Raw genomic sequence first — 24,778 nt, 5'->3', positions numbered from 1 at the left:
GGAGTGTTGAATAAGGGAACTGTCTCGCTTCTGTGGTTTTTATTTCTCCAGTTGGACGGTTCTCCTTTTTGTTCCTGGTCAGCGTTTGTCCGCTGACCATCCCCAGCCTCCTGAGCGTGGTTTCTGTTGTAGGTGTTTAAGTGGAAAATCGGGGACAAACAGAGTGCCACACCCTAGCTCTTACTGCCCATCATGTCCCACCGCAACCCCAGGGCCCAGCTCAGCACACAGTAGGTCGTAAATGTGTGTGGAATGCACAAGCAATAAATAAGGGAGCCCTTGCAAGAGGCGCTAAGCCCAGGAAAGGATTCATCGTGTTTCTGGTTCTCTTCTGCTGCTGCAGGCAGTCTCTGGATTTTTCCGTCTACAGGATCATCTCACCTTTCAGTTCCCAGGTGTCTGCCAAGAATGTTACATTACGAATAAGCGTCCCACGTTTGGTTGGGAGGTTCCACAGCCTGCGAAGTGGAGGGTTGGCGTTGACGGCAGGTGCTGGGCATCCAGCCCCAGATCTGCTACTCAGCGCTGGGAGGGGGAAACTTCTCGAATGAGCAGTGGTCACAACGTGGGGAGCGGTGATGAGGACCACCGCCTTGCACCGGTGTTGGGAAGAACGTGGACTTCTCATAGCGCCTGGCAGCACTCAATGAATAGACCGTTTTATTTTGTCTTTCAAAGTCTGGGACACCTTTGCCAACTATTGTCCCACGAGATCGTCTTGGCTCTTTTGTCATTTTTTCCAGAGCAACCAGGTCAAGCGTTGGTCTGCCCAAGAGCAGAGAGTCACTTCAGTTTAACAGCTGCCCTCAGAGACTTCGTTAAGTCAGGTTGTAGGGAGTCGATTTTGTGCTGGATACACTTCTTCTTTTAGTTTTTTGTCTTAATTTCAAAATCAGTACAAGCTTGGTGAGGGGGGAAAAAAAACGTACATATTGGAAAGCACAGCAAAACACGAATAGACAAAATCTCCAGTCATTTCACCAGCTGCAAACAACTGCTGCTCTCATTTATGCGTGTCCTTGGGTTCTTCTTTCTAAACAGAGAGACAGACAGACAGATGGACGAAACTCTTTTTTAAAACATTTTATTCATTTATTTTAGAGAGAGGGGAAGAGAGGGAGAAAGAGAGGGAGAGAAACATCAATATGTGGTTACCTCTTGTGCGCCCCCTGCTGGGGACCTGGCCCACAACCCAGACATGTGCCCTGACTGGGAATGGAACCAGCGACCCTTTGGTTTGCAGGCTGGTGCTCAATCCACTGAGCCACACCAGCCAGGGCGGACGAAACTTTTATAAACAAAAACAATCAACTATACTCATCCAAAACCTTTTTACAAAGCACTTTAATTGCACATAACCTACCAACCTGGAGTGAATTCTTTCACGTTGCCTATTTTCTAACCATGTCGAACAGTGTTCTGTGTGATGAATTTTTTCCCTGATTTTTTCCCAGTCTCTGCCCCATATTCCACCTTGTAGCGTAATATTATATAAGTATTTTCCATACTGCTCCTTAGTCTTCATTATCATCGGTTTTAATGTCTGCTTAGTGGTTCCTCATGTTGAAGCACCTGGAGGCACCTTTAGTCAGCTGGGGCTGCCATACCAGGCTGCCAGGACTGGGCGCTTAAACAGCACACTTTTACTTCTCACGTTTCTGGAGGCTGGGAAGTCCAAGATCAAGGCTGTGGGAGAATGATCTTGGTGAGGGCCCAATTCTCTCCTGGGATCCGCACAGGGTGCTAATCCCATTAGGGGGGCCCCACCCTCACAACCTGCTCACCTCACCTCACCTCCTAACAGCAGCACCTTGGGGATTAGGGATAGAACATACAAATCCATGGGGGCACAAACATGGTACAGTCCAGAACAGGCACTAAATTGGAAAGCAGAACTGTGGACATTTCAGGGTCTCCTGAATCTGAAGGACCTGCTTCCGCACTTGCCCCTGCTAGGCGCCGGCTCGGTCACGGTGAGCAACGTCTTTATCTTGGCTCCCCCTGGTGTGTCACAGGATGGCGTGGCACCCACACCTAGCGCTGCTGCGAGCGTTAAGTTCAATGACACAAACCGAGCACCAACCAGTGCCAGCCATCTCGGCCACTGCCTAACTCCCCAACCTTGGCCTTGTACCTCCCTCCACTGTCGTAGGTAATTCTGCAGGGCACCGTGTCATAGCTCAGGAATGTATGTTGTTGGTGGTGCCACATTATTTCTGCAGGTAAATTTCTAGGAGAAAAAAACCACAGGAGAACTGGCAGAACCTCTCCCTGGAGCCTGCTCCCCGAAAGAGTTATACCATTTGCCACGGACCCCCCACCCCCCAACACGTGACACGTGTGCCCAGTTCGCCACATTCTGGCCAGCTGTGAACATTACAAGTCACTAAATTTCTCACTCTGGTGGACATAACATGGCATCCTATAATTGATTGTATTTTTTTTATTTCTAGAGAAAATAGCAGTCTTCTGTATGGTATAACCCTGCATGGTTTGTTTATATACACAGGGGTAGGCAAAAGTAGGTTAATAATAATCAATGATATGATCATTGATAAATGATAATACAAGAATAAACGTGTGTTTCACATAGTCAACTGTAAACCTACTTTTGCCCACCCTGTAGAGTCCCCCACCCTCCCCCCTTTATTAATGTAAATCCATCGCCAGCGGTTAGGTGTGGGTACCCACAGAGAAGTCGTACGTCTGTGCCGGGAGGCTTTGCGCTGGGTTGCTGTTCGGTGTGAGACGTGAGCCAGGCCTCCCCGATCAAGGCTGTGGCTCTGGGCGCTCCCTTTCCTGACCCTGGCCCGTCCAAGTGGCCCAGAGTGATGGGGCCGAGCACCAGCCATCTGGAGCGGGTGAGGCATTACAGCCAAGGGTCACCCTTGGGGTCATGTTGCCCTCCACACCTCCCCACTTCTGCATTTTCCCTGAAGAAATAAAAGGGTTGGATTTCACCGTAATTCGACCCAGGGATGAAAACCGCTGCTGAGGCTAAATCTCTCGAGCGCTGGCTGGCAAAGAAAGGAGCATCCTTCGAACTGAAGGCCGGAAAACCCAGGGCTACAGCAGACTAGTCGTGCTGTGCCAGAGGGTGGAACCCCCGGGGAGGGACGGTCCCCTGCCCCTGCGCTTCAGCCACCACATGGGGACTCGGTGGAGGATATCAGGGAAAGGTCGTTAACAACTATGAGCAGGTCAGTAGCTTTGTCGAGTTTACCTGTGCGTGTCCTGCCGTGAACTGCGAGTGGATGGGTATATTTTTACTTTTGCTGTTCTAGTGGTGGAGGTGAATGTGATTTTTAAAATTCCACGGGTGTACAAATAAAATGTTAGTGTCTTTTCTAGGGTGTACAGAGGGTACCACAGATTTTGAATTGAGAGACAGCATTCATTTATGTTTTCTTTGGTGGACATGAGAGAATTAAGTACAAATATAGAGAGATATTTATAAAATAGGCCAACACTTCCAACTTAAAGAATTAAAGCCACTTTCATATTAGTTGTCCATTGTCCTAGGTTTGTAGGGTGGGGGGAATAGTAGAGGGAAAATTTTATTCCGATTGTTGGGTCAGGAGAGATCGATTCACAAATGTTGTTCTAGAAGGAAAAACGAGAATGTCTTCTTAGAATATCAGGACAGAACAGACTCAGGCTCAGCAGACAAAGGACTCTTGTCAAGGTGGAGAAGGCCACAGGGAGCTGTAGTGACATTTCTTTTGCAGACGGACATCACTCTCTAATATTCGTGGGATCCGGTTGTACTACGTCCCCAGAATGAAAGCGAAGAGTGATTTTTGCTAAGTTTGCCTGCTGTCGGAATCATTTGTTTTTCTCGACCCTGAATTACAGAAATGACATTTAGAGATCGAGTTATTGGCAGCTACAACACTTCTCCTAGGAACAGCTGAAGATGTGGAATATCCACTGGTCCTGAAAGTATTTCTTTATAAATAGATTCTTAAATTGATGGTGATTCTTAAGGACAGCGGGTGCTGGCTCGACGGGTTTCTGAATATTTTTTTAACCAGATGCTTCTTCACGTGATGAACTTGAACTTACTGTCCGCGTCTAGCACATTTAAGTAGCAGGCTGTGTAGTTATTGGTATTTATCCCAACCTGGAATATATTCGCGTGTCACCCCACAGCTCACTGGAAATGGTTCTTGTGTTCTCGAGTAACTGCAAAGCACACGCCCTGAATTCAGCCACGGCATCTACGGCCTCCGCTCACTCGGTCCCCCTTCTAACTGACTCCCTCCTAAAAATCAAACAAGGAACAGCAACCAAAAAATTTTTTAAGAAACAAAACTTTGCTATTGGTCTCCTTTACCTAGTTACATACTTCAGTACGCATACTCACTTCGCATTAAAAGCCAGATGCCTGTTTGTAGTTTGTGTGTGTGTGTGTGTGTGTGTAAGGAATTTTTATTGCTGATGGCAAAATGATGACACATTGTATTAGAGAACAAGAAGGAATTGTTTTTTTTTAATTTGAAACCGAATCATTCTAAGCCTCCACTATTACTTTCCTACTAATTATAGTGACTTACTTCATGTATTAATGATGGAAATCAAATAAGTTTGGAGGGTTATACTTTTAATATGAATTTTAAGTCTGTATGAGAAAAATATTTAGAACAGTGATGTCTTACTGTATAAGAGAAGAGAATTACGGACAATTGTTCATGAACAGGCACACATAAATAATGAATAATCGCAAAGAGCGTGAATATGTTCTCCTGCTTTAAGTTTAAATCAGAGGTCACCGATTCTCAAATATAAAACTAGTATTTGGGGGGAAATTACTATAAAAGTAAATATTTACTTCGAAGAGGTGTCTAGTGGTGAGGGGGAGGAACTTCTTCTGCCTCTTATGTGATATATTTTTGTGTTATTTAGGGGTTTTTTTCAATGAAAGTGTGTTTTTTTCTTACTTGTGTTATTTCTTTAAAGTTTTAACTAAAACAGACATATAATTCCATCACAGGGGAACTTGGGAAATAAAAAAAGAACAATATTTTCAATTTTACCACTAAATCCCTCCCAACCCATTGTTAGTACTATTCATCGTTACCATTTTGATTTTATTCTTCAATTAAAATATACAGAACCATTCTCCTTACCATTTCAGGGAATTCAGTGAAGTTAGCAGATTAAATTAAGTGCATGTTCATTAACTGACGTTTTTCCCACAAGGTCCGCCCAGCAGTTTGGACCAGGCCCCCCCAGGGCTCCAGGTCCGTGAACAAGCATTGTCCAAGCAACTTAAGAAAATCAAGTTCAAAACTGAAAACATCATCACATTAAAAAAATAACGTGAATAGAACCGAACAGGGTCTTGGTTCTTATCACATCATTTACTCCGCATTCATTATACTCTTTAAAAATCAAGGTAAAGTAAAATCACCCTATCCCTTCCCACACTCCCTAAGTCCGAGGTTCCACTTCCTCAATGGGGCTTTAACTGGGGCTCCAAGGTTGACTGTTTCTGTCCACGCTCCTAGTGTGAGCAGCAGAGGTTCCTTTGTGCCCGCTCGGGCACATGCCGACACAAACGGGCACATGCGTTTGTCTTTTACGGAGGTGAGGCAGATGTTTGCTTCACTCTGCAAGGTGCCAATGACGTAATTCTGTGTCCCTTCCGATGGATGACGCTGCCCTCGGTTCTCCCTCCTCCTCCAGCCCGCTCTCCGATGTCCCTGGGCCTCTGACTGTAAATAATTAATGGAGACTGTTACAAGGGATAAGAAGCAAAGCTGCCTTCTTCACATCTACAACCACTTACACACTCAGCCCTTTTCTGATTCGCCTTTCCAAAAATACACAGCCAAAAAACAAAAAACGCAAGATAAATCCACAGTCATCCCCACGCAGACACAGCGATCTTGCGTTCGTGTTTCAGCCACAATGTCCGCGATCCTCCTCTCTTCGGGCGGATTTTCAGAGTGCTTGCCTTTGCCACGGGAAGGTCGTGGCTCAGGGGGAGCCGCAAAGACCCCGGAGGGCGTCAAGCCCGTTTGCTGCAAGCAGCTTGTCCCCACCTTTCTTCAGAGTAGGGCCTTCCTGTGCTGCTTGCTGCCGCGGGGTTCGTTCAGGCCGCCACATGGCAGGCTCTGCATTTAGGGTGGACAGCAGCATGCACATCCATGTACCCACCACTTCGATTCTCCTGTTCACGTTTTCTAAAATCACTCGCTCGCGTGTCTGCCTATGTATTCCCTTATCCGCCCTTCCACCTGTTATTTTTAAGGCATTTCAAAATTGTAAACACCAGCGCACTTCACCCTCAAATACGTCAGCATTCATATTTATTGACCACTGTTCAGTATTGCTTATAGTTTTTTTAGGTAAAATGTATGTAGAGGAAAAGGTGCATATCTTCATTGGACTATTTGATAAGTTTTGAAGCAACACCAGTATAATGAAATCATCATAAAGATATAGCCCTGGCTGGTGTGGCTCAGTGGATTGAGCACCAGCCTGCAAACCAAAGGGTCGTTGGTTCGAATCCCAGTCAGGACTCATGCCTGGGTTGCGGGCCAGGTCCCCAGTAGGGGGCGCATGAGAGGCAACCACTCATTGATATTTCTCTTCCTCTCTTTCTCCCTCCTTTCCTCTCTAAAAATAAAGAAATAAAATCTTTTTTAAAAAGATATAGAAACATTGCCCTGGCCAATGTGGCTCAGCTGGTTGGAGCAGCTGAGGAAGTCACAGGTTCGATTCCCTGTCAGGGCACATACCTGGGTTGCAGGTTCAATCCCCAGTCATTGCATGTATAGAAGGCAACCAATTGATGTTTCTCTCTCATTTTGATGCTTCTCTCTCTCCCTTCCTCTCTGTCTAAAAACAATGAAAAAATGCCCTTGGGTGAGGGTAAAAAAACAATAAGATTTAGAAACATCAGACAGTTTGCTGATGTCCCTCCCCTGGTAAACGTGATGCCTGTCGCTGCCCCCAGTAACCACTCGCTCTCTGCTCTGATTTTTCCCACCCATAGATTAGAGTTGTTTTGTGTGATCGTTCTTCCACTCAGCATTATGTCTTCAGATTTCTCTCTGTTATTTCATGGTCCCGTAGTGTCTTCCTTGTTATTGCTGAGTAGTTTACCAAACCACAGTCCCTAGCTATTTACCCGTTTTGTGGATGGAAAACTGCATCATTTACAGTTCGGAAATACTATGAACGAAGCTGCTATGAACCTTCTTGGATACAAGTGTTAGATGCATTTGTCTTGGGTAAGCATCTAAGAATAGAATCGTGGGTCACAGAGTAGGTGTTATTTAGTTTTATGAGAAACCCCGGGCTTGTTCCCGAAGTGGCTGTGCTATTTAACGCTCCGTCCGATAGGGCCTGAGAGTTCTGGGTGCTCCACGCCCTCACCAAGCCTTCTTAAATCTTAGCGAATCTGCTGGGAGTCTCGTGGTGTCTCACGGCAGTTTTAATTTGCAGTTTCCTGATGACTAGTGAAATGGAGTTCTTTGTCTTCTAGCTGTTCCCTGTCTTCACCCATTTTTAATTGGGTGCTTTGTCCTTTATTACTGACTTATAGTTCTTTTTATATCCTGGATGCCATTGCTTTTTTGGATATGTTTTGCAAACATTTTCTTTTCATACGTAACTTGCCCGTTCATTTTTAAATGGCAGATCGATCTTTTTTCGAGCAGAAGTTGAGAATTTTGGTGAAGTCTCATTAGCAATTTTTTTTCTCGCATGGTGATTGCTTTCTGGGTCCGAAAGAACCTTTGCTGACTCTCACTGATGAAGCTGTTTCTCTATTTTTTTTTTCCTAGAAGCTTATAGTTATAACTTTTATGTTTAGGCTCGTGATCCATCTCAAGTTAATTTTTGTTTGCAGTGAGCAATAGGGGCTAGAGTCTCTTTTCATGCAAGGTGGATGTCCAGTTCTGACATCGGCATAGGCTGAAACACTTCGCTTTTCGCCTTGTATTGCTTTGGTGCCCTGGTCAAAAAGCAAGTGCATGTACAAGTTCCGGCCCATTTCTCAACCCCTTTCTGTCCCACAGGCTGTTGGCTCCACCAGCACCACACCGTCGTGATTCGCGTGGCTTTGTAGTAAGACCTGAAATCGAGTGATGTACCTCCGCCAACTCTCTTACTTTTCAAGTGGACTTTAGATATTCCAAGTCCTTTGAATTTCTGTACCAATGGGAGAATCAGATTGCCAAATTCTATCCCTCCCAAAAAAGCCTATTGGACTTACGGTTGGGATTCCATTGTATCTGTACATAAAACTGGGGAGAATTCACATTTTAACAATGTTGATTCTTCCCACCCGTGAACATAGGATGCCTTCCCATTCATATAGGTTTTGTTTGCTTTCGCTCAGCAGTGTTTCATAGTTTTCCGTGCTCAGAAATAAATTTATTTCTCAGCACGTAATTTTTATGCTATTATGAATAAATGAATTTTTTATTTTTCAAGTGTTAGCTGCTATAACGTGATTTGCTGTTGTGACAAGAATGTGTGGGAGCTAACCTTGCTCAGAATTTACCTTTTTCAAAAAGCAGTTAAAAGCTGTTTGTTTGTTTTTTTCATCCCTCCCAAGGGGTAGCTGAGAGATGGGGTGACTTTGGCATCAGCCCAAGAGCTGGGAGACCAAACCCCAGCCCCGCTTTGCCTCCTCCTGGCAAACACAGCCTGTGTACACTTGGCCAAAAACGGTAGAATTCACACCTCACTCTTTGCGGTCTTTTTAAATAATATCTCTAGAGATAAAACTTGGAACGCTGCTTCACTAAAACATTCACAAATCTGGTGGAAGCCTTGAATTTCCTCCCTGAAAAGCATACACACACCTGTGCACACACACCAAGTTATGTGTGCAATATTGGGGTACGCAAGAACCCTCTGAGGCCTTTTGGGGTTCACAGACCTCGTAATCATGAACCCCTGTCCTAGAGTCGGGGCTCCGTGCAGGTATGGGCTGACTTCTTTTCCTTCTGCATCTTCCGTCCCCAGCAAGAGATGGAGTGAAGGCCGCTAGTTCTAAATCCCACACTGTGTGTGTGGTTTCCTAGCAGAGAGGTATAGAGTTCCACACCCCAGGGTTTGCTCTTTCGTCCTCTGCTGGGAACACAGCAGGGGGACAGTTTGGGTGGGCCACCAGCTGTCCCACGAAAGCCCCTGCTTCTCCGTTGCTCTCAGGGACACCAGCCTGGCAGCTCCCAGCCCCAGGGAGCAGTCTCCCTGCAGAACCCTCCCGGGCTGCGATCGGCTGCCTGGTGCCTTTGCACTCAGCCCAACTCCAGTGCCAGCCCCGCACAGGAAGTCCGTCCAGCAGGGCGCAGGTCCCAGGGTCCCCTATGCTTGGTGACATCGGCAGCATGTCAAGGCGACCCCTTTCTCTTCCTAATGCCCCAGATTTATGTCACAGACAGCACCTTTTTTTAAAGATTTTATTTATTTTTAGAGAGAAGGGAAAGGAGGGAGAAAGAGAAACATCAATGTGTGGTCGCCTCTCGTGCACCCCCTACTGGGGACCTGACCCGTAACCCAGGCATGTGCCCTGACTGGGATTCAAACTAGCAACCCTTTGGTTCTCAGGCTGGCGCTCAGTCCACTGAGCCACACCAGCCAGGGCCAGACAGCACCTTTCTAATGATTCCTGGGAGCCAGGCGTGACACTGACGCTGTGTGCACTTCTGTCCACCCAGGGGCCAGGGACATGGGCGGCAAGCTGTCCACGCCCAGCGGGGACCCCACAGTGCGGTGTCCCGGGACGGAAGACATCCACACTGCATACAAGGAGGGAGACCCCGGCAGAGCCCGCCACCTGCTCAGAGAGGCTTGTGACGAGAGCACATCACAGCTGGAGAAGGTAAGGTCCATGCTGACGCCTCGGCCAGAACCGAGGATGAGGGAGACCACTCGGGTCTTCCTGTTACCGCCATTATTGTCGTGGGGATATTTTTTACTGTGTTCTGGAAATGCCTTGTTTCACATGTACACTTATGAGTGCCGGTCCTTTCGAGGTGCCTTCTCAACCTGTCATCCCCCAAGGTCACCACCGCCACCTTCCCAGGGGACAAGAGAGGAGTCACTGATGTGTAAAGAGCAAAACGCCGGCCTGAAGGTTTAGTCTACATCACCCTTTCATGCTTGCTTCATGATCAAAATAGCATGTGCTCAAAAAAGAAAATTTAGAAATACATAAAAGCAGAGGACAAAAAGAACAGGAGAGTAAAAAATATTCCTGATACGCCCCAACACCCCACTCAGCAGTTTTAGTGACACCCTTCCAGCCTGCCGATCCGAGTTATTTCTGATAGACACAGTGCTATTGTGTGCGTGGCCTTCCGCACTGCGTCCTCTCACGTAATGTTGCATCAGCAGTTTTCGGTATGATTGACACACCTCAGATGCAGCTCTCGTGGGGATGGGGCTTTCAGCCTCTCCCGCACTGGCTGAAGTCTAGGCAGCTGCTAGTGTGTGCCGGGAGTCATTGAATCAATCCCTGTGGCTTTTCTTCCTCAGGCAGTGTCAGGGCTCCCGGGGCCCGGCCCTGCGTGGAGTGGCAGGCTGTGGGCCTTCTCCTGGGGTCGTATTGAACACAAGGCTCTATGCTGTCCTCCAAATACCCCATCCCTTACCATACCTTGTCCGGCATGCCTTGCATTGCCAGCTTGTTGTCTCCCCTTCCAGCACCTGAGCCTCTGCAAGTCCTGCTTTTCCTGGGGCGTCTGGGAAGGAGAGGAGGGGGGACGTGGGTGTTGGGAGCTACACAGACTCCAGTTCAAATCCTGGACAGTTCCGCTGACTCATAGACCCCCTCCTCATGGGCAAGTCTTCATGGCCTCGTCCATAGATGCAAAATGTGAATACGGCCCTGGCCACGTAGCTCAGTTGTTTAGAGTATCATCCTGATACGCCAAGGTTGTGGGTTCGATCCCCGGTCACAGCACGTACAAGAATAAGCCGATGAATGCGTCAATAAGTGGAACAACATATCTCTCTCTCCCTCTCTCTCTCTCTCTAAAAAATCAATAAAAATAAATACCTAAAGCAAGCTACCTCTAAAGGAATATTGTAAGTTTTAAAAGGTGCAAATACAGATATATTCCTGCTCTGAGGATTACATGTGAATATACAAGTAAAGCACTCCATGCCGCATCGGACACACGGTACGAGCTTCATCAGCACCAGTCTCCATCCTTGGGGCTCCACTGACCCACCACTGCCCATCTCACCCCACAGGGATCTCCAAAGACGCCACTTTGCTAAATTACTGAGCAAGCAATATGTGCTTGCTGGTGGCCATTTTCGGCAAATTCTTGACTCACACGTAATTGTAAACTCGTGGAGGCCAGAAATCGCCTCTGGCAAACTCCATGCTCAGTCAGCCAGCGTCTTGCACGCAGTCAGTCCTCCGGAGATGCTGGCATCACGCCGACTGCCTCGTTCCGGCCTGGGCTCTGCGTCTGCCTCCCCGAGCAACGCAGATGCCCAAGTCCTGGGAAGCAGCCAAGTGCCGGCAGGACTGACAGTTTCGGTGATGCAGTCACACACGGCACACACCCACCCAGCATCTCTCTGAGCATCCCTTTGGCGGACTCAGGGAAGCCCATGAAAAGTCAGAGCCATTTTTATAGGCCATCTACGACAGCTACTTACTAGCTGTGCGATCTTGGACATGTTATGAAACCTCGCTGAGTGTGCGTGTCCTTGTTCATGTGTCCATATACTTTCCAGCCCTGGCCAGTGTGGCTCAGTTGGTTGGAGCATCATCCTGTAACTGGAAGGTTGTGGGTTCGATTCCCAGTCAGGGCACATGCCTGGGTTGCAGGTTCGATTCCCAGTCCGGGTGTGTGAGTCCCCTGGTCAGGACATGTACAGGAGGCAACCACTTAATGCTTCTTTCTCACATCAATGTTTCTCGCTCTCCCTTCCTCTCTCCCTTTTTCTCTTTCTAAAAGCAATGAAAAAACATGTCTTCAGGGGCAGGTTAAAAATAAGAATAAATAATAAAAAATATACTGCCTGTCCCATAGGTCTAATTTCTACCCTATCCTTTACTCTGGGCCACGAAGTCCAAAGCTCTGCTGCATGTTGCTGGGTGATTCTCGTCCCTGGGTTCAGGTCTGAGTCGCCCCATCTGTCATGTCCCAGAGTGAATAACTGGTGGTGGTGGGGGTGGGGGGGCCTTCAGAGAGCCTGTCTGCCTTCCAGATCTTCCACGTAGCACGTGTCAGGTGGCCCCTGAGCTCCAGCGGGGTGCCAGGTGAGGATACTCAACCCCCCATCCTGCTGAAGCTCTGTCCCAAAGAAATACATCGCCAGCCGCATTTATAACATCCAATTGTCTAGCAGTTACATTAACAGAAATAAACAGAGACAGGTGAAGTTTTAATGATGTATTTTATTTAATTTGCATATTTTAAAGATCATCGTTTCTCCCTGATCCCGGTGGCTCAATTGACTGGAGCGTCATCCCATACACCAAATGATTGTGGGTTCGAGTCACAGTCAGGGCACTTGCCTGGGTTGCAGGTGCAGGTTCGATCCCTTGTCAGGGCACATACGGGAGGCAGTTGATTCTCACATTGTTGTCTCTCTCTTTCTCTCTCTCCCTCCCTCCCTCTCTTCTTCTCATTCTAAAATCAGTAGACATATCCTCAGGCAAGGATTTTTTTTAAGAGATCATTATTTCAACAGGTAATCAATAGAAATATTACTGATGAGATAGTTTATGTTTTGTTGTACTACGTCCCTGGAAGCGCATATGGTTCTGCACCCCCAGCACCTCCGGTTTGGCCCCGGCCACACTTCAGGTGCTCAGCAGCCACACGCAGCCAGTGGGGCCATGCCGGACAGCCCAGCTCCGGTCTTGCCCGCGACTTCATAAAGCAGGCAGTGTTGAGTCTCTCGGTGATTTCCCGCAGCACAGGTCTCACGGGAGTCTGCCCCTGTTCTGTGTCGCCCAGGGCCAGCTTCTGAGCATCTCAGCGGCCTACGGAGACCTGGAGACTGTCCGGTACCTTCTCACCCAGAGGCAGGTGGAGCTGCCGACGGAGCCCACCGACGACAACCCGGCCGTGGTGGCCGCACACTTCGGGCACACGGACGTCGCGCATGAACTTCTCGAGTCTTTAACAGGTAGACCCCAGGCCATGCGCGTTCTTCACCACCACTCCAGGGACCCTCTTGGGAGCCAGACTTCCAACTGGGGGGGCTGCACCCCAAAACGCTTCTTTCTTCACACTTTTCCCAATCGTGAGTTCCAGCAGCGACGCCACATCCCACATCTCCCTTCCACTCATGACGGAAATTCTCTCGCACTGCTAAAGAACAGGATCTTTCTTTAAAATGTAATAGACTTTATTTTTTTAAGCAGTTTTAGGGTTACAGAAAAATCAGTGGGAAAGTCCAGAGCATTCCCATATACCACCCCCACAGGTTCCCTATGACACTTTGTACGAATGTGGCGCCTTTGTTACAGTTGTTGAACCAACATCGACACGTTATTACTAACTAAAGTCCCTAGTTTCCTTTAGGGTGGTACATTCCACAGGTTACGACAAATGTATGATGACGTATTTCCACCACTACAGTGTCATGCAAAATAGTCTCACTGACCTAAAAGTCCTCCGTGTCCCACCTATCCGTCCCCGCTCCCCACCTCCAACCCCCGGCAACCTTTTGCTGCTGTCTCCACAGTTTTGCCTCTTCCAGAATGGCATGCACTTGGAATCCTATAGGAGGTAGCCATTTCAGATTGACTTCTTTCCCCTGGCGTAGGCATTTCCGCTTTTCTCCACGTCATTTTGTGTCTTCACAGCTCAATGCTTTTCATCGCCGAATATTACTACGTGCTTTGCATGTGCCACGTGGTACTGCTTTTTTAGTAACAAGTCATTTTTTTTTTCTCTTGGTAGACTCAGGGTGTCCGGTCTCCTTTAATTTCCCATGGAGGCCTGGATCTGCAACATTGTACAAGTCCAGGCATCGCTACAATTACAGGCTGAGGCATTGCCTCCCCAGTGGTCATGGAGGACTAGGGCATTGCTTGGGTGCAGAGCAAGCTTCACACATGAGCAACCATGCAGCCACGCAGGGCCCCATTTAGAAGGGCCCCACACTTGGTTTAACGCTCTGTAGTCCCCCTCTTGAAATGTTCAATAATTTTTAAACGGGGGGGCCCGCAAATTATGCAGCGGTCCTGTTAGGGGGAGTCCAATCGTGTGCTGTGAAACGGATTTGCAATCAGAGTTACTTCTGAGATGGTGCCCCCCTCGCATCTGGAGGGAGAAGGAGGCTTTGGAGGGAGAATTCCGGGCAGTGTTAGGGCTCATGGATGCAGACTGGGTCAAGCAGGAAGGAGCTGGACACCCCGTGGAGCCGATGGCTCACTCGCTGTCTTTGGGGATCCCCAAGAGTAGCTCTGTTCTAGCCCCAAAGAGTCCACCCCAGCATTTGCCCAGCATCGGACACTCTGCAGGATTTCAGAGACATGGAGGCTTTTTTTTAAAAAGGTGGCCCCAGTCCTTTGGTAGCTTCTGGGTCAGAGAGCAGTTAAGAAATGTGTCCTGCAAGGTCACACAGCTAAATTGTAACCGTGAACGGCCTGTCTCCCAAATCCACACCCCTGTGTGTGTGCATCCCCTAGGGATGAGGTCAGGGCTGCATTGGGGGAAGGGAGTGTTCAGAATCCCACCGCCCAGGGATAATACCGGGGTAGTGCCTTCTCACCCTCTCCCCACACATTTTGCGTTCTGTTACGATCGCAGTGTATACCATTTGGAATGTGGCTGTTCCTCACCTGGCATTACGGGGCCCGAGGGCGGGTTTACAGTGATGTGGGGAAATGTTGTAGGCCACTCAGAGAAAGACTATTCCAGAAAACACGATCAACTCGGCAGAAGGGACGTCCAGCTGGGAACGGGGCAGTCTTAAGGATGTCCAACTGTGCCTCCCGCGTCACCGTGCCTGTGCCCCACTTCCTCCCGCCAGGGCCCTGCAGCCACCAGCGGCTGCTGAACTGGATGCTGGCCCTGGCTTGTCAACGCGGCCACCTGGGGCTGGTGAAGCTCCTCATCCTGACCCACGGGGCTGACCCCGAGAGCTACGCGGTCAGGAAGAATGAATTCCCAGTCATCGTGCGCTTACCCCTCTATGCGGCCATCAAGTCAGGTGGGTGCCTCCCCCTCCCCTGTCAGTCCTGCCCACAAGAACCGTCACAGCATTGAGATATGGGGACAGCACCGTCCCCCTCACCCCTGGCTCTCAGTCACCTGCATGGAGGCATTTGCATTGTTTCTTCTCCAAAACATCTGCATCCTCCCTTATTCGCCCCCTCCCTCGCCCCTGCACACGGGGATTTCAGGGACGGGGACCAGCGGTGGCAGATGGGCCCACTGTAGGTGGCCCTGCAAAGGGCAGAGTCCCACGCAAACTCCCACCAACAGGAACTTGACACGTCAAGGGAAGGAATGGACAAGTTCAATGTTTGGTGTTCCGTTTCACATGTGGGCATCGGCCACCTAGGACAGATGGGATGCACTCCACCTCGGAAATGCCCTGAGCTTTCTTTGTCTGTCCTCTAGGCAACGAAGACATTGCCATCTTCCTGCTTCGGCACGGGGCTTTCTTCTGTTCCTACATCTTACTGGACAGTCCTGACCCCAGCAAACACCTGCTCAGGAAGTACTTCATCGAAGCCAGCGCCGTGCCCAGCAGCTGTTCCGGGAAAACTGTGAGTAGTCACGACTGTGGCTGAACAGAGGGAGGAGAAGGGACAGGGGTACTTTGCACCATGGACTATTTTAAAGCCACGAGAAAAAAAGGTAGCACCCTGCCATTTGCACCAACGTGGACGGACTCGAAGGGCATTGTGCTGAGAGAGATAAACCAGGCAGAGAAAGACAACAAGGGTGTGATCTCACTTCTATGTACAAAGAGACAAACTCTTAGAAAAAGAGAGTAGAATGGTGATTTTCAGGGCCCGGGGGGTGGGGAGCTGGAGAGATGTTGGTGAAAGGGGAGAGACTTTGTTTAAAAGATGAGTGAGTTCTGGCCCTGGCTGGTGTGCCTCAGTCAGCGGGAGCATCATCCCATACCCCGAAAGGTCGCGGGCTCGATTCCCAATCGGGGCACATACCTCGGCTGTGGGTTCGATCCCCAGGTCGGGGCATGTACAAGAAACAACAGTTCGATGTTTTGGTTTTGTTTTTTCTCTCTCTCCCCCCTCACCTCCCTCTCTCTCTCTAAAAGCAATGAAAAAATGTCCTCAGGCAATGGATAATAATAACAATAGATAAATAAGTTCTGGAGATCTAATGCGTAGCACTGTGATTATAGCTAATAACACTATCTTTGGTACCTGCAAGTCTCCAAGAGTCGTTCTGAAATGCTCTCACCTCCAAAAAGTAATGGCAGTTAGGTGACGTGAGGCAGGCCCCGGCTAACACTAGGGTGGGGACCGTTTTTGCAATATACAAATGTGTCAAATCAACACGTGGAACACCTTACACTTGCCCCATGTTAGATGTCAATTACAGCGCAGGAAAACTGGAAAAATCACACACGGCGTTTAGTTGTAGCTTTCCATTTTAATAACAAAACTAAGATTGCATCACTTATATTACCTGCAACTTGGCTTTTTCAATTCCATGCTGCATCATGAACTCCCTGTGGGTCAGTGAGTGTGGCCACAAGCCGCTCCGGTTTAAGTACGGGCCTTCCATCCAGAGGGAATGTAGCTCAGACAGCTGAGCCCTTCTCCTACTGGTGGACATGTGGATTATTTCTGGCTTTGCCCCCTGGTATTATACCCTGGTTTCCTGGGATATTTCCTTACAAGGGGCAACCACCCCCCCCAAATGAAATTTATTTATTAACAATTGTGTATTTATTCGTACACGTTTAAACTTCTGTCACCGTGAAAGTGCTCTCCATGTGATACAGTACACCTGTGGAGACTTTTTTCCACTGCTTGAAACAGCTTTGAACTTGTTGGTTTTGATGCCTGTTAGTCCTTCCTCTGGTTTTTGTCTCACCACTTCCACATCGGCAAAATGTTTCCTTTTGAGGACATTTTTCATCTGGGGAAACAACAACAACAAAAGTTGCTCAGGGTGAGATCAGGTGAATAGGGAGGGTGGGGCATGGGGGCCATGCCATTTTTGGTCAAAAGCTGCTGAACACACAGTGTGGTGTGGGCAGGTGCACTTGTAAATCACCCATCATGAAATGGGCAAATGTGTTGAAAGAGTCTTCCCCCATGGGGAAGAAAAAAAAAAAATCACTGAAGCCTAACTCAGCCTCTCACAACAACACCAGCTAGTACATAGATACAGATGGGTTCCTAGAACCCTCACCTCGCGGGGGAAGCCTGTGCTACAAGGGGCCTGCCCTCCAGAAGATAGTTCTGTTTGGGGGGTCCCCCCTCCTCTGTAGATCAAAGTTGTAAAAGTGGACTGCTTTGGAGTCACTTCCCCCAGAAGCTGTGGGATTCACACCTTCACCGGAAACATGTGGGAGTTTCTGTCCCCTCACCTTGCCCATTACTAGATATTAAGAAGCCTTCACATTTTTATCATTCTGATGGGTGAAAATGGTATCTTCTTGTTGCGATATCCACATTTATAATTAATAACATCGAGCATCTTTTCATATTTTCATGAACTATTTGCATTCCCCCCTCCACGTGTTGCCTATTACCATTTGCTGGTTCTTTTTCTAAAGGGTTGTTTGTTCTCTCTGTCTCACTTTGTAGGGCCTTTTGTATAGTAGAGATTTCAAACCTTTGTTTATCATACGTGTTGCCAATATGTTTTGCCGTCCATTCTTTTTCTTTTGTCATCTTCTGCAACGACAGAGATATGTGAACACATAATGCGTCATGTCTATGTTTTCCTTAATGCATCTGCATTATAGAAAAAGGTCATTTGCACCTCCCTTTGATGGAGAGATTCTTTTAGCAGCTCGTAGTATTTTCATTTTATTTATTTATATCAGAAGCTTTAATTTTTCTGTGTGTTTGTGTATCTGGTATGGGGGAGAGTGTAGCTCTCATCTGGTCTAGACAGGTGGGCAGTCATCCAGCACTGTTAGTGAGCTAAAGCTCCCCTTTCCGCCCGAATTCAAACGTCATCGTTGTCACTGTCCCTAAGATACACCTGCACACCTCGTGGGGTTCTCTGGACTGGCCCCCTGGCCTGCGCACCTGTTTCTGGGCGAGTGACATACTGTTTGGATTACCACCTAATGCAAGTTTTCTATTCATTATTTTTTCCCCAATATATCTTGACTGCCATTAGATCCTTTTTCTTCCATTTTTGTGCATTTCCCGTGGCAACTCTATGGGTGCTCATTTCTGTTCTTCCGTGACATTGTGTCATTTTCTCCATAAAGGTCCTAGGCCTGTCTTACTGATTTGTACCTGCTCTATTGTTTGGGGCACTATGTGAATGGAATTACATGGAATTCTTTATTACTTCCCTTCCCAGCCTAACATTGCTGGTCTGGAGAAAAGCGCCTTTGTTTATTTATGTTTTATCCAGTCCCCTTACCAACTTCCCTTATTAATCCTAATAGTTTTGGAAAAGTGCCTTGAGACTTTCAGGTAGATGACCGAGTCACCTGCAAATTCAAAACAGGTTTGTCTCTTCTTTTCTAACATTTATATAACTTACTGTGTGTCACGTCTTACTATGAATAACGAGAAGTGTCCAAAGTTAAATACTCATGATGATAGCAGATTGATCTCTCTCGTTCCTGATTTTTAAAGGTCCTGGCCTCAGCAGCTTATGGGAATTTGCTGTAGGTTTTCTGGTGAAGAGACGGTCGTTACATTTAGGTAGTTTCCAAGTATTTCTTTTTGCTTAGAGGTTTCATTAGACACGGTTGCTGAAGTTTTTCAAGGCCCATTTTGGGTAGCGTTAATATATTTATGTGGCTTTTCCACCTTATGTATTAATATAATAAATGGCAATGATAGAGGCTGACTGTCTGATTTCTGTAAAGAACGCTAATTGGCTTTTTTTACTGCTGCATTTGGTCTACTGATCCTTTATTTACAAGTTTTGCATCTATATTTATGGCTGGATTGATCTATAATTTTGCATATTTATGGTTTCTGTGAGATTTTCATATAAGCTGGTTTTACAAAACAACTTGGGGAACTTTCCGTCCTGTTTTGGTGTGGAGCAGTTGTGCAGGAAGTTTCTATGGTTGAAGATTACTTACATAAAACTGGTCCTTAGTTTCTGACTTTTTTGAAGTCCTTGGCCGATTCAGGTTGTCTGCCTCCCCTTATTGACACTTCATGAGGTTCAGTTTTGGTAGAAAATGGTCCATTTCTTTTAGATTTTTGAATTTGCCATCCTGGTGTGTAGCGTTTACATTTTACTTGTTCTTTTTCTTTTTCCTTTTTCTTTCTCTGTAGTTACAGTTCTCTTTTCATTTATGGTTTTCAGCAGTTTTACTTTATTTCTTTTGAACTTCATTAAACTATACAGGGACTTATATATTCTAGTGGTCCTGTTAAGGAATTTGCTAGATTATTTATTTATTTTTAAGATTTTATTTATTTTCTTTTTAGAGAGAGGGGGAGAGAGAAAAAGAGGGACAGAAACATCAATGTGTGGTTGCCTCTCATGCGCCCCCTACTGGGGACCTGGCCCGCAACCCAGGCATGTGCCCTGACTAGGAATTGAACCGGCGACCCTTTGGTTTGCAGGCCAGCGCTCAATCCACGGAGCCACACCGGCCAGGGCAATTTTATTTATTTTTTAAAGATTTATTTTAGCCCTGGCCGGTGTGGCTCGGTTGGTTAGAGTATCATCTTGTAAAACAAAAGGTTGCAGGTTTGATTCCCAAGCAGGGCACATACCTAGGTTGTGGGTCCGATCCCTAGTCAGGGTGTGTAGGCGCACGTGGAAGGCAGGCCATGGATGCTTCTGTCTCACATGGGTGTTTCTCTCTCTGCCTTCCTCTCTCCCTCTCTCGCTAGAAGCAGTGAAAATAAAAAGTCCTCAGGTAAGGATTAAAAAAAAAAAGAATGCTGATATTCTACTTTCTGTACCTTGTTGCCTCTTTTTTTCCCTGCGTTATAAAGCAGGGATAATTATTGTATTTATCATGGAAGGCAGCTGTGCCCTTAGCTCAGGGCCTGGCACATAGTATGTGCTCAATAAATATTAAAGATTAGCCTCGCGTCGCAAAAGGAAATAGGGGTCACATAACCCCCCACTTACACATCCTCGGTGTTTTTCCCAGCCTTTTCTTACCAGCTTTAGAGAGCGGGAGCTTCAGAGAATGCAACCTGTTTTACAGATGACAATATCGAAGTTTTGAGACATTTTGTCACTTGTCCAAGGACAGCAAATCCCAAACAGCGGTGTACAGACCGAGAGCCTGAGTCTCCTGAACTCGGGGCTTTACCGTTTCACGGTTCCCGAGCTGAACCTTCCTGTTCTTTCACGTGCATCAGGGGTTCTCACACTTTCCGGTCCTTGGAGCCCCTGGGCGCTTTTCAAAATCCCGAGGGTCAGGCCACACCCTATAGGAATCCAAATCTCTGGGGCGGCCCCTGCAGGGGTAGTTTTTCAAAATTCCCCAGGAGTTACTGCTGTGCTCCCAAGGCTGAAAGACCTGGTGACTTTGGCTTTCTCGGCTTACAGTTAAAAGTAGAAGTAGTCGACATCTATGCATGCCTGGGCTCTTTTCTGACTGCCGCTGCGTTTGCCGAGAACACCACAGAGCGCAGAAGTGGTTATCACATACTGTGAACGGCAAGACGGAGACACACAATGTCGTGCTTCTCCTCCGTGGCCCTTTCGGGTAGAATCAGAAGAGAAAATGAAATTACAGCGCAGCCTGAGTCATAAGAACGCCTTGCGCTTCCCCAAAGCAGCTGGCACATTTCTTTTTTTATTATTCAAGTCCGTGTCCGAGGCGAGTGCCTTGCAGGGAGCGAGCGTGTCTGGCTTCCCTCATCTCTAACCTGCAACAACGCGCCTTCCTTCTGAGCTGCTGGCAGGAGAGGGGAGGTGAGTCCACAGCGGTCCAGCCATGACTCAGAAACCAGAGGTAAGCGTTCCTGGCTCTCCAGGTGTCCAGGAAGATGGAACTGGCATTTTTGGTTCAGCATCCTAGACGGGGGCATAAAAACAGTGCTTGGCCACTCTGCATGCATATATGCATGGCCTGAACATGCCCTTGATTTTGCTGGCGTTCATGACAGTAACCTTGCTGAAATAGTCATTTTGTTTTCCTGTGTGTGTCTGTGGTCTGCCTCTGCCTCCAGCTCGTTGGTATTTCTTTGTTTTATTGTAACTGCTGTCTCCACGGAAGCCACGGCGGGGGCAGGCTCAGAGTCCTCCTGTGCATCTCTGTGTCAGGCACCGTCTGACCCTCAGGCTTCTGGAGCCCGCCTCTGACAGCAAAGGGGGCACTGAAGGGACGCCCACGTCGATTTTCCACTGTCTGCCCAGGTCTTGGTGGTGTTTGCTCAGGAATGTCCTTGAGGCCGCACCACGTGGTCTTGGACACACTTTTAAAAGAGCAAAAGCAAAGCCACGTGGGACCTGTCCAAAGCCGTTCCCTGGTCTGGCTCATTGGTGCCCCTGGGAAAAGCCACCAAACTCTTGCCTGAATGGTGAACGAGATGGCCTCTGTCCGTGGTGACCAGCCTGTCCACGTTTGCTCTGTTGCCTTGAGGAGTAACAGACGTCTGGGCCGGCACACCCAGAAGGGGCAGGGAATCTCGGCTGTGCCAGGAATGGCCCCATTTGTCCTCACTCAGCTGGGAGAGAGGGCTGGTTGGGACTAGACAAGGGCTGGAATTAATTCTGAAACCACTCCGTGGGGAAATTATTGCTTGCCTTCAGAAAGTCTCTAATGAGTTCAAATCTGGCAGCTGTGCTGGAAAGAAACATCGTAGTATTATTATCGTTTTGTTGCTGTTGGGCTGCTGTCCGTTTTTAGGGTGCGCTCTGGCTTATGGACCTTAAGGACTCCTGAGGACCCGCCATTCAGGTATTTGCCTCCGTGCCCTGGCTGCGCATTTTCAGAGCGTCTCCATCTGCGTGACCTGGTGGGTGTGAGGCGCGCGTTTATGGGGTGCTTGGAAAGGGGAGCCGGCAGCAAATCCAGCCTCTCAGCCTTGGCTGGGCCCGTAACAGCAGCCAATCACTGACCCAATTACACACCAGGTGATGATTGAATTACCCATTTATAGGTCACCTCCTACAGGCTGGGGACTCGAAAGTGACCAAGCCAGAGCCCCGGCTTTTGCTCTCACATGGCTTACCAATTTCTCTGGGTAAGAAGCCCAGACAAATGGACAGTTAATTTTCATATGAGAAAACAGATGGAACATCGCAGCATGGCACACATATACAACCATAGTGACAATTACAGAAATTCAAATGAAACCAGCTTGAAAGCACTGTGGCATCCCTATTCAACTGGCAAAAGTAAATAGAAACGCTGAGCCAGGCTGAGCCAGACCCTTGGCAGGGTCACAGCAAACCAGGCACAGCAGCGCCCGGCCCCTGGCACCGTGTAAACGGGCTCCGTGTGTGAGGGAGGTGATTGGCTTCACAGGACAGGTGCTATAAAACTCTTTTCTCTTCCCAGTGCACTCCTCCACATTGGGCATTTCCTTTCTGCACTGCACCCCTAGGACCTAATTCAAAAGAAAAAACAGTACAAGCGAGGGTCACAAGCCTTGTCACCACACTGCTGTTTATAATAAGAAGAAACCAGGGGAGAGAAAGCAGAACATCCAGCCCCAGGGGAGGCTGTGCCATCCCTGTTGTCCCTGGAGGGGGGAACACCGCAGAGCCAGGAAATGGCATGTCTGCCTCCTCAGTGTTCCGCACGCCACAGCCCCGTGACCCCAGGACACCCTCCCAACCTTAGCCCCACGTGATGTCCTCAGAAAGGCCTCCCACAACCGAGAGGCCTGGTCAGATCCCCACTTACGTCCCTTACAGCTTCCTGTCCTTTGTATTCACGACACATGACGAAGTTTGGGGATGTCCATACAGCCTGGGTTAATGTGAGTTTCCCCAAGTTGACTGGAAGCTTCTCCAAAACAGGGATCTTGTACAATTTTACTCTGTGCTTGCCCCTCAGTATAGGGCCTGAAACTGGGTGGACGGGTGGGTGGGTGGATAAATGGATGGACGGACAGATGGACAGATGGATGGATGGGTACATACATGGATGGGCAGGTGGATGGATGGACATACAGACAGATGGATGGGTAGACACATGGATGGATGGGTGGATAGATGAATGGCTGACATTTCATATATGCAGTAACCTCCCTTCCTTTACATAGGTCTTCGTCATTAACAAAGCACTTTGTCAAACGTTGTACTTTAATCTCCTACGCAATCCTGTGAGGCAGAGATTTTTGTCTTTATTTAAAAGTGGAGGAAACAGAGTTCTGTCAACAGTCAGTTTAGTAGCTCAGTTCACTACAGAGAGAGCATTTTCATTTCTTGCTTGTTTTCTCTCTCTTTCAAATAGCTATTGGCAAAATTCTTCAGCTGCAACTAGCGACAGGAGATTTCTTGTAAGCTTCCTGTTTTCATAAGGAGCGACTGAAATACTGCAGGGGGAAAAAAGCACAGGGTTATTTATTTTCTTAAAAATCATGTGTACCTATTTTTAGCCATGTTAGTGGAGAATAAGTGATAAATTAAACACGTTTTGGCATTCAGCCAATGAAGAGTCTGCGGATGGTTTTCTCTAAATTACTACCATGCTTTTTTCTGGGTGTAGACGTGGCGGCAGAACTTAAATTTCTGAGTTCAACTGCAGATTTCTATTCGAGATCTCGTTATAGTTCTTACACCCATGTGCCTGCATGTCATTGGCCTGAACTGTAACGGCCTTTGCAAAGTAACAGGCTTGGACTCCCAAAACGAAGTGAGTCCCCTATTACAGAATCATTTCTGTAACTCAGGGAGTATATTTTCATTGAAAGATTTGATCGGAAAAAATATATATTGAATTAGGAAACTTCGGGTGTGATTCTTTGGTTATTTTCCTTGTTCGCCTCATCTACATTATTTTGGCTTATTCTCTCATTGTGCACTTTGAGACTTGTGAATTTTGTAAGCAAATCATGCAATTTCAGTATTGTTAGTGTGTCAGCTGCAGTTGAGGACATAAACACTGATTTTTCTTTGGTTTTTCCTTGTCATTTCTATGCCCAGATTATTAGGGTACGTTTTCTTTTATTTTTCATCTAGTTGATTGATTCTCAACTTCATTATTTTTCCAAAGGCCCTCGAATTGGCTTGATTTATCAACTTCCTTGTTTTGACTTCATTATATGGCTTTTCTCATCTTCGACTAATTGTTTTCATTTTCCCTGCTTTCTGGCGACAGGGGGCGGGACTAGTCGTCAGGTTTCACTCTTCTGTTTTGGAACTAGGCGATCGAGCTGTGCGTTTCCCCCGTGACTCCTGACGCTCTCTGTTCTGAAATACACTTTCTGTTGTTGTGACTTGATTTTCCTCTCCCGCCCACGCCTTCTCCAAGGGCATTTTTATTATCCCAATAACTGGATAACTTTTAATTCTGTTTTCATCCTCCCTTTCGACCTTTGCTTTGCCTTTGTTTCGGGATAAGATACGTAGGAGGCTTGCTGTGTTGCTGCTCCCTCTTTTCCTTTTATTTTCCTTTTCCTTTGTTCCTATTTACTTTTCCTTCACGCTCCGAATGTACCGTATTTTGCCGTGTATAATGCGCGTCTGTGTTTTTGGCCCAAACTTTCAGGAAAAAAAACCTTTCA

At 47.5% G+C, this 24,778-nt stretch overlaps 1 protein-coding gene across 4 annotated transcripts in view; it reads left to right on the top strand.

Annotated features, from left to right (window-relative positions):
• LRRK1 (leucine rich repeat kinase 1) overlaps positions 1-24,778 on the top strand; it is a 101,636-nt gene that overhangs the window by 26,754 nt on the left and 50,104 nt on the right. For all 4 annotated transcript variants that reach the window (XM_053912671.2, XM_053912669.2, XM_053912668.2 and 1 more), the window contains 4 exons: positions 9,681-9,844; positions 12,948-13,119; positions 14,974-15,153; positions 15,567-15,715. In XM_053912671.2, coding sequence (XP_053768646.1) covers positions 9,681-9,844; positions 12,948-13,119; positions 14,974-15,153; positions 15,567-15,715 — 665 coding nt within the window. The remainder of the gene's footprint in view (positions 1-9,680; positions 9,845-12,947; positions 13,120-14,973; positions 15,154-15,566; positions 15,716-24,778) is intronic.

Source organism: Desmodus rotundus, chromosome 10, assembly GCF_022682495.2.
Source record: "Desmodus rotundus isolate HL8 chromosome 10, HLdesRot8A.1, whole genome shotgun sequence".
NCBI classification, from domain to species: Eukaryota; Metazoa; Chordata; class Mammalia; order Chiroptera; family Phyllostomidae; genus Desmodus; species Desmodus rotundus.
The sequence above is the reverse complement of the archived record's forward strand: the minus strand, read 5'-3'. Positions and strand labels throughout refer to the sequence as shown.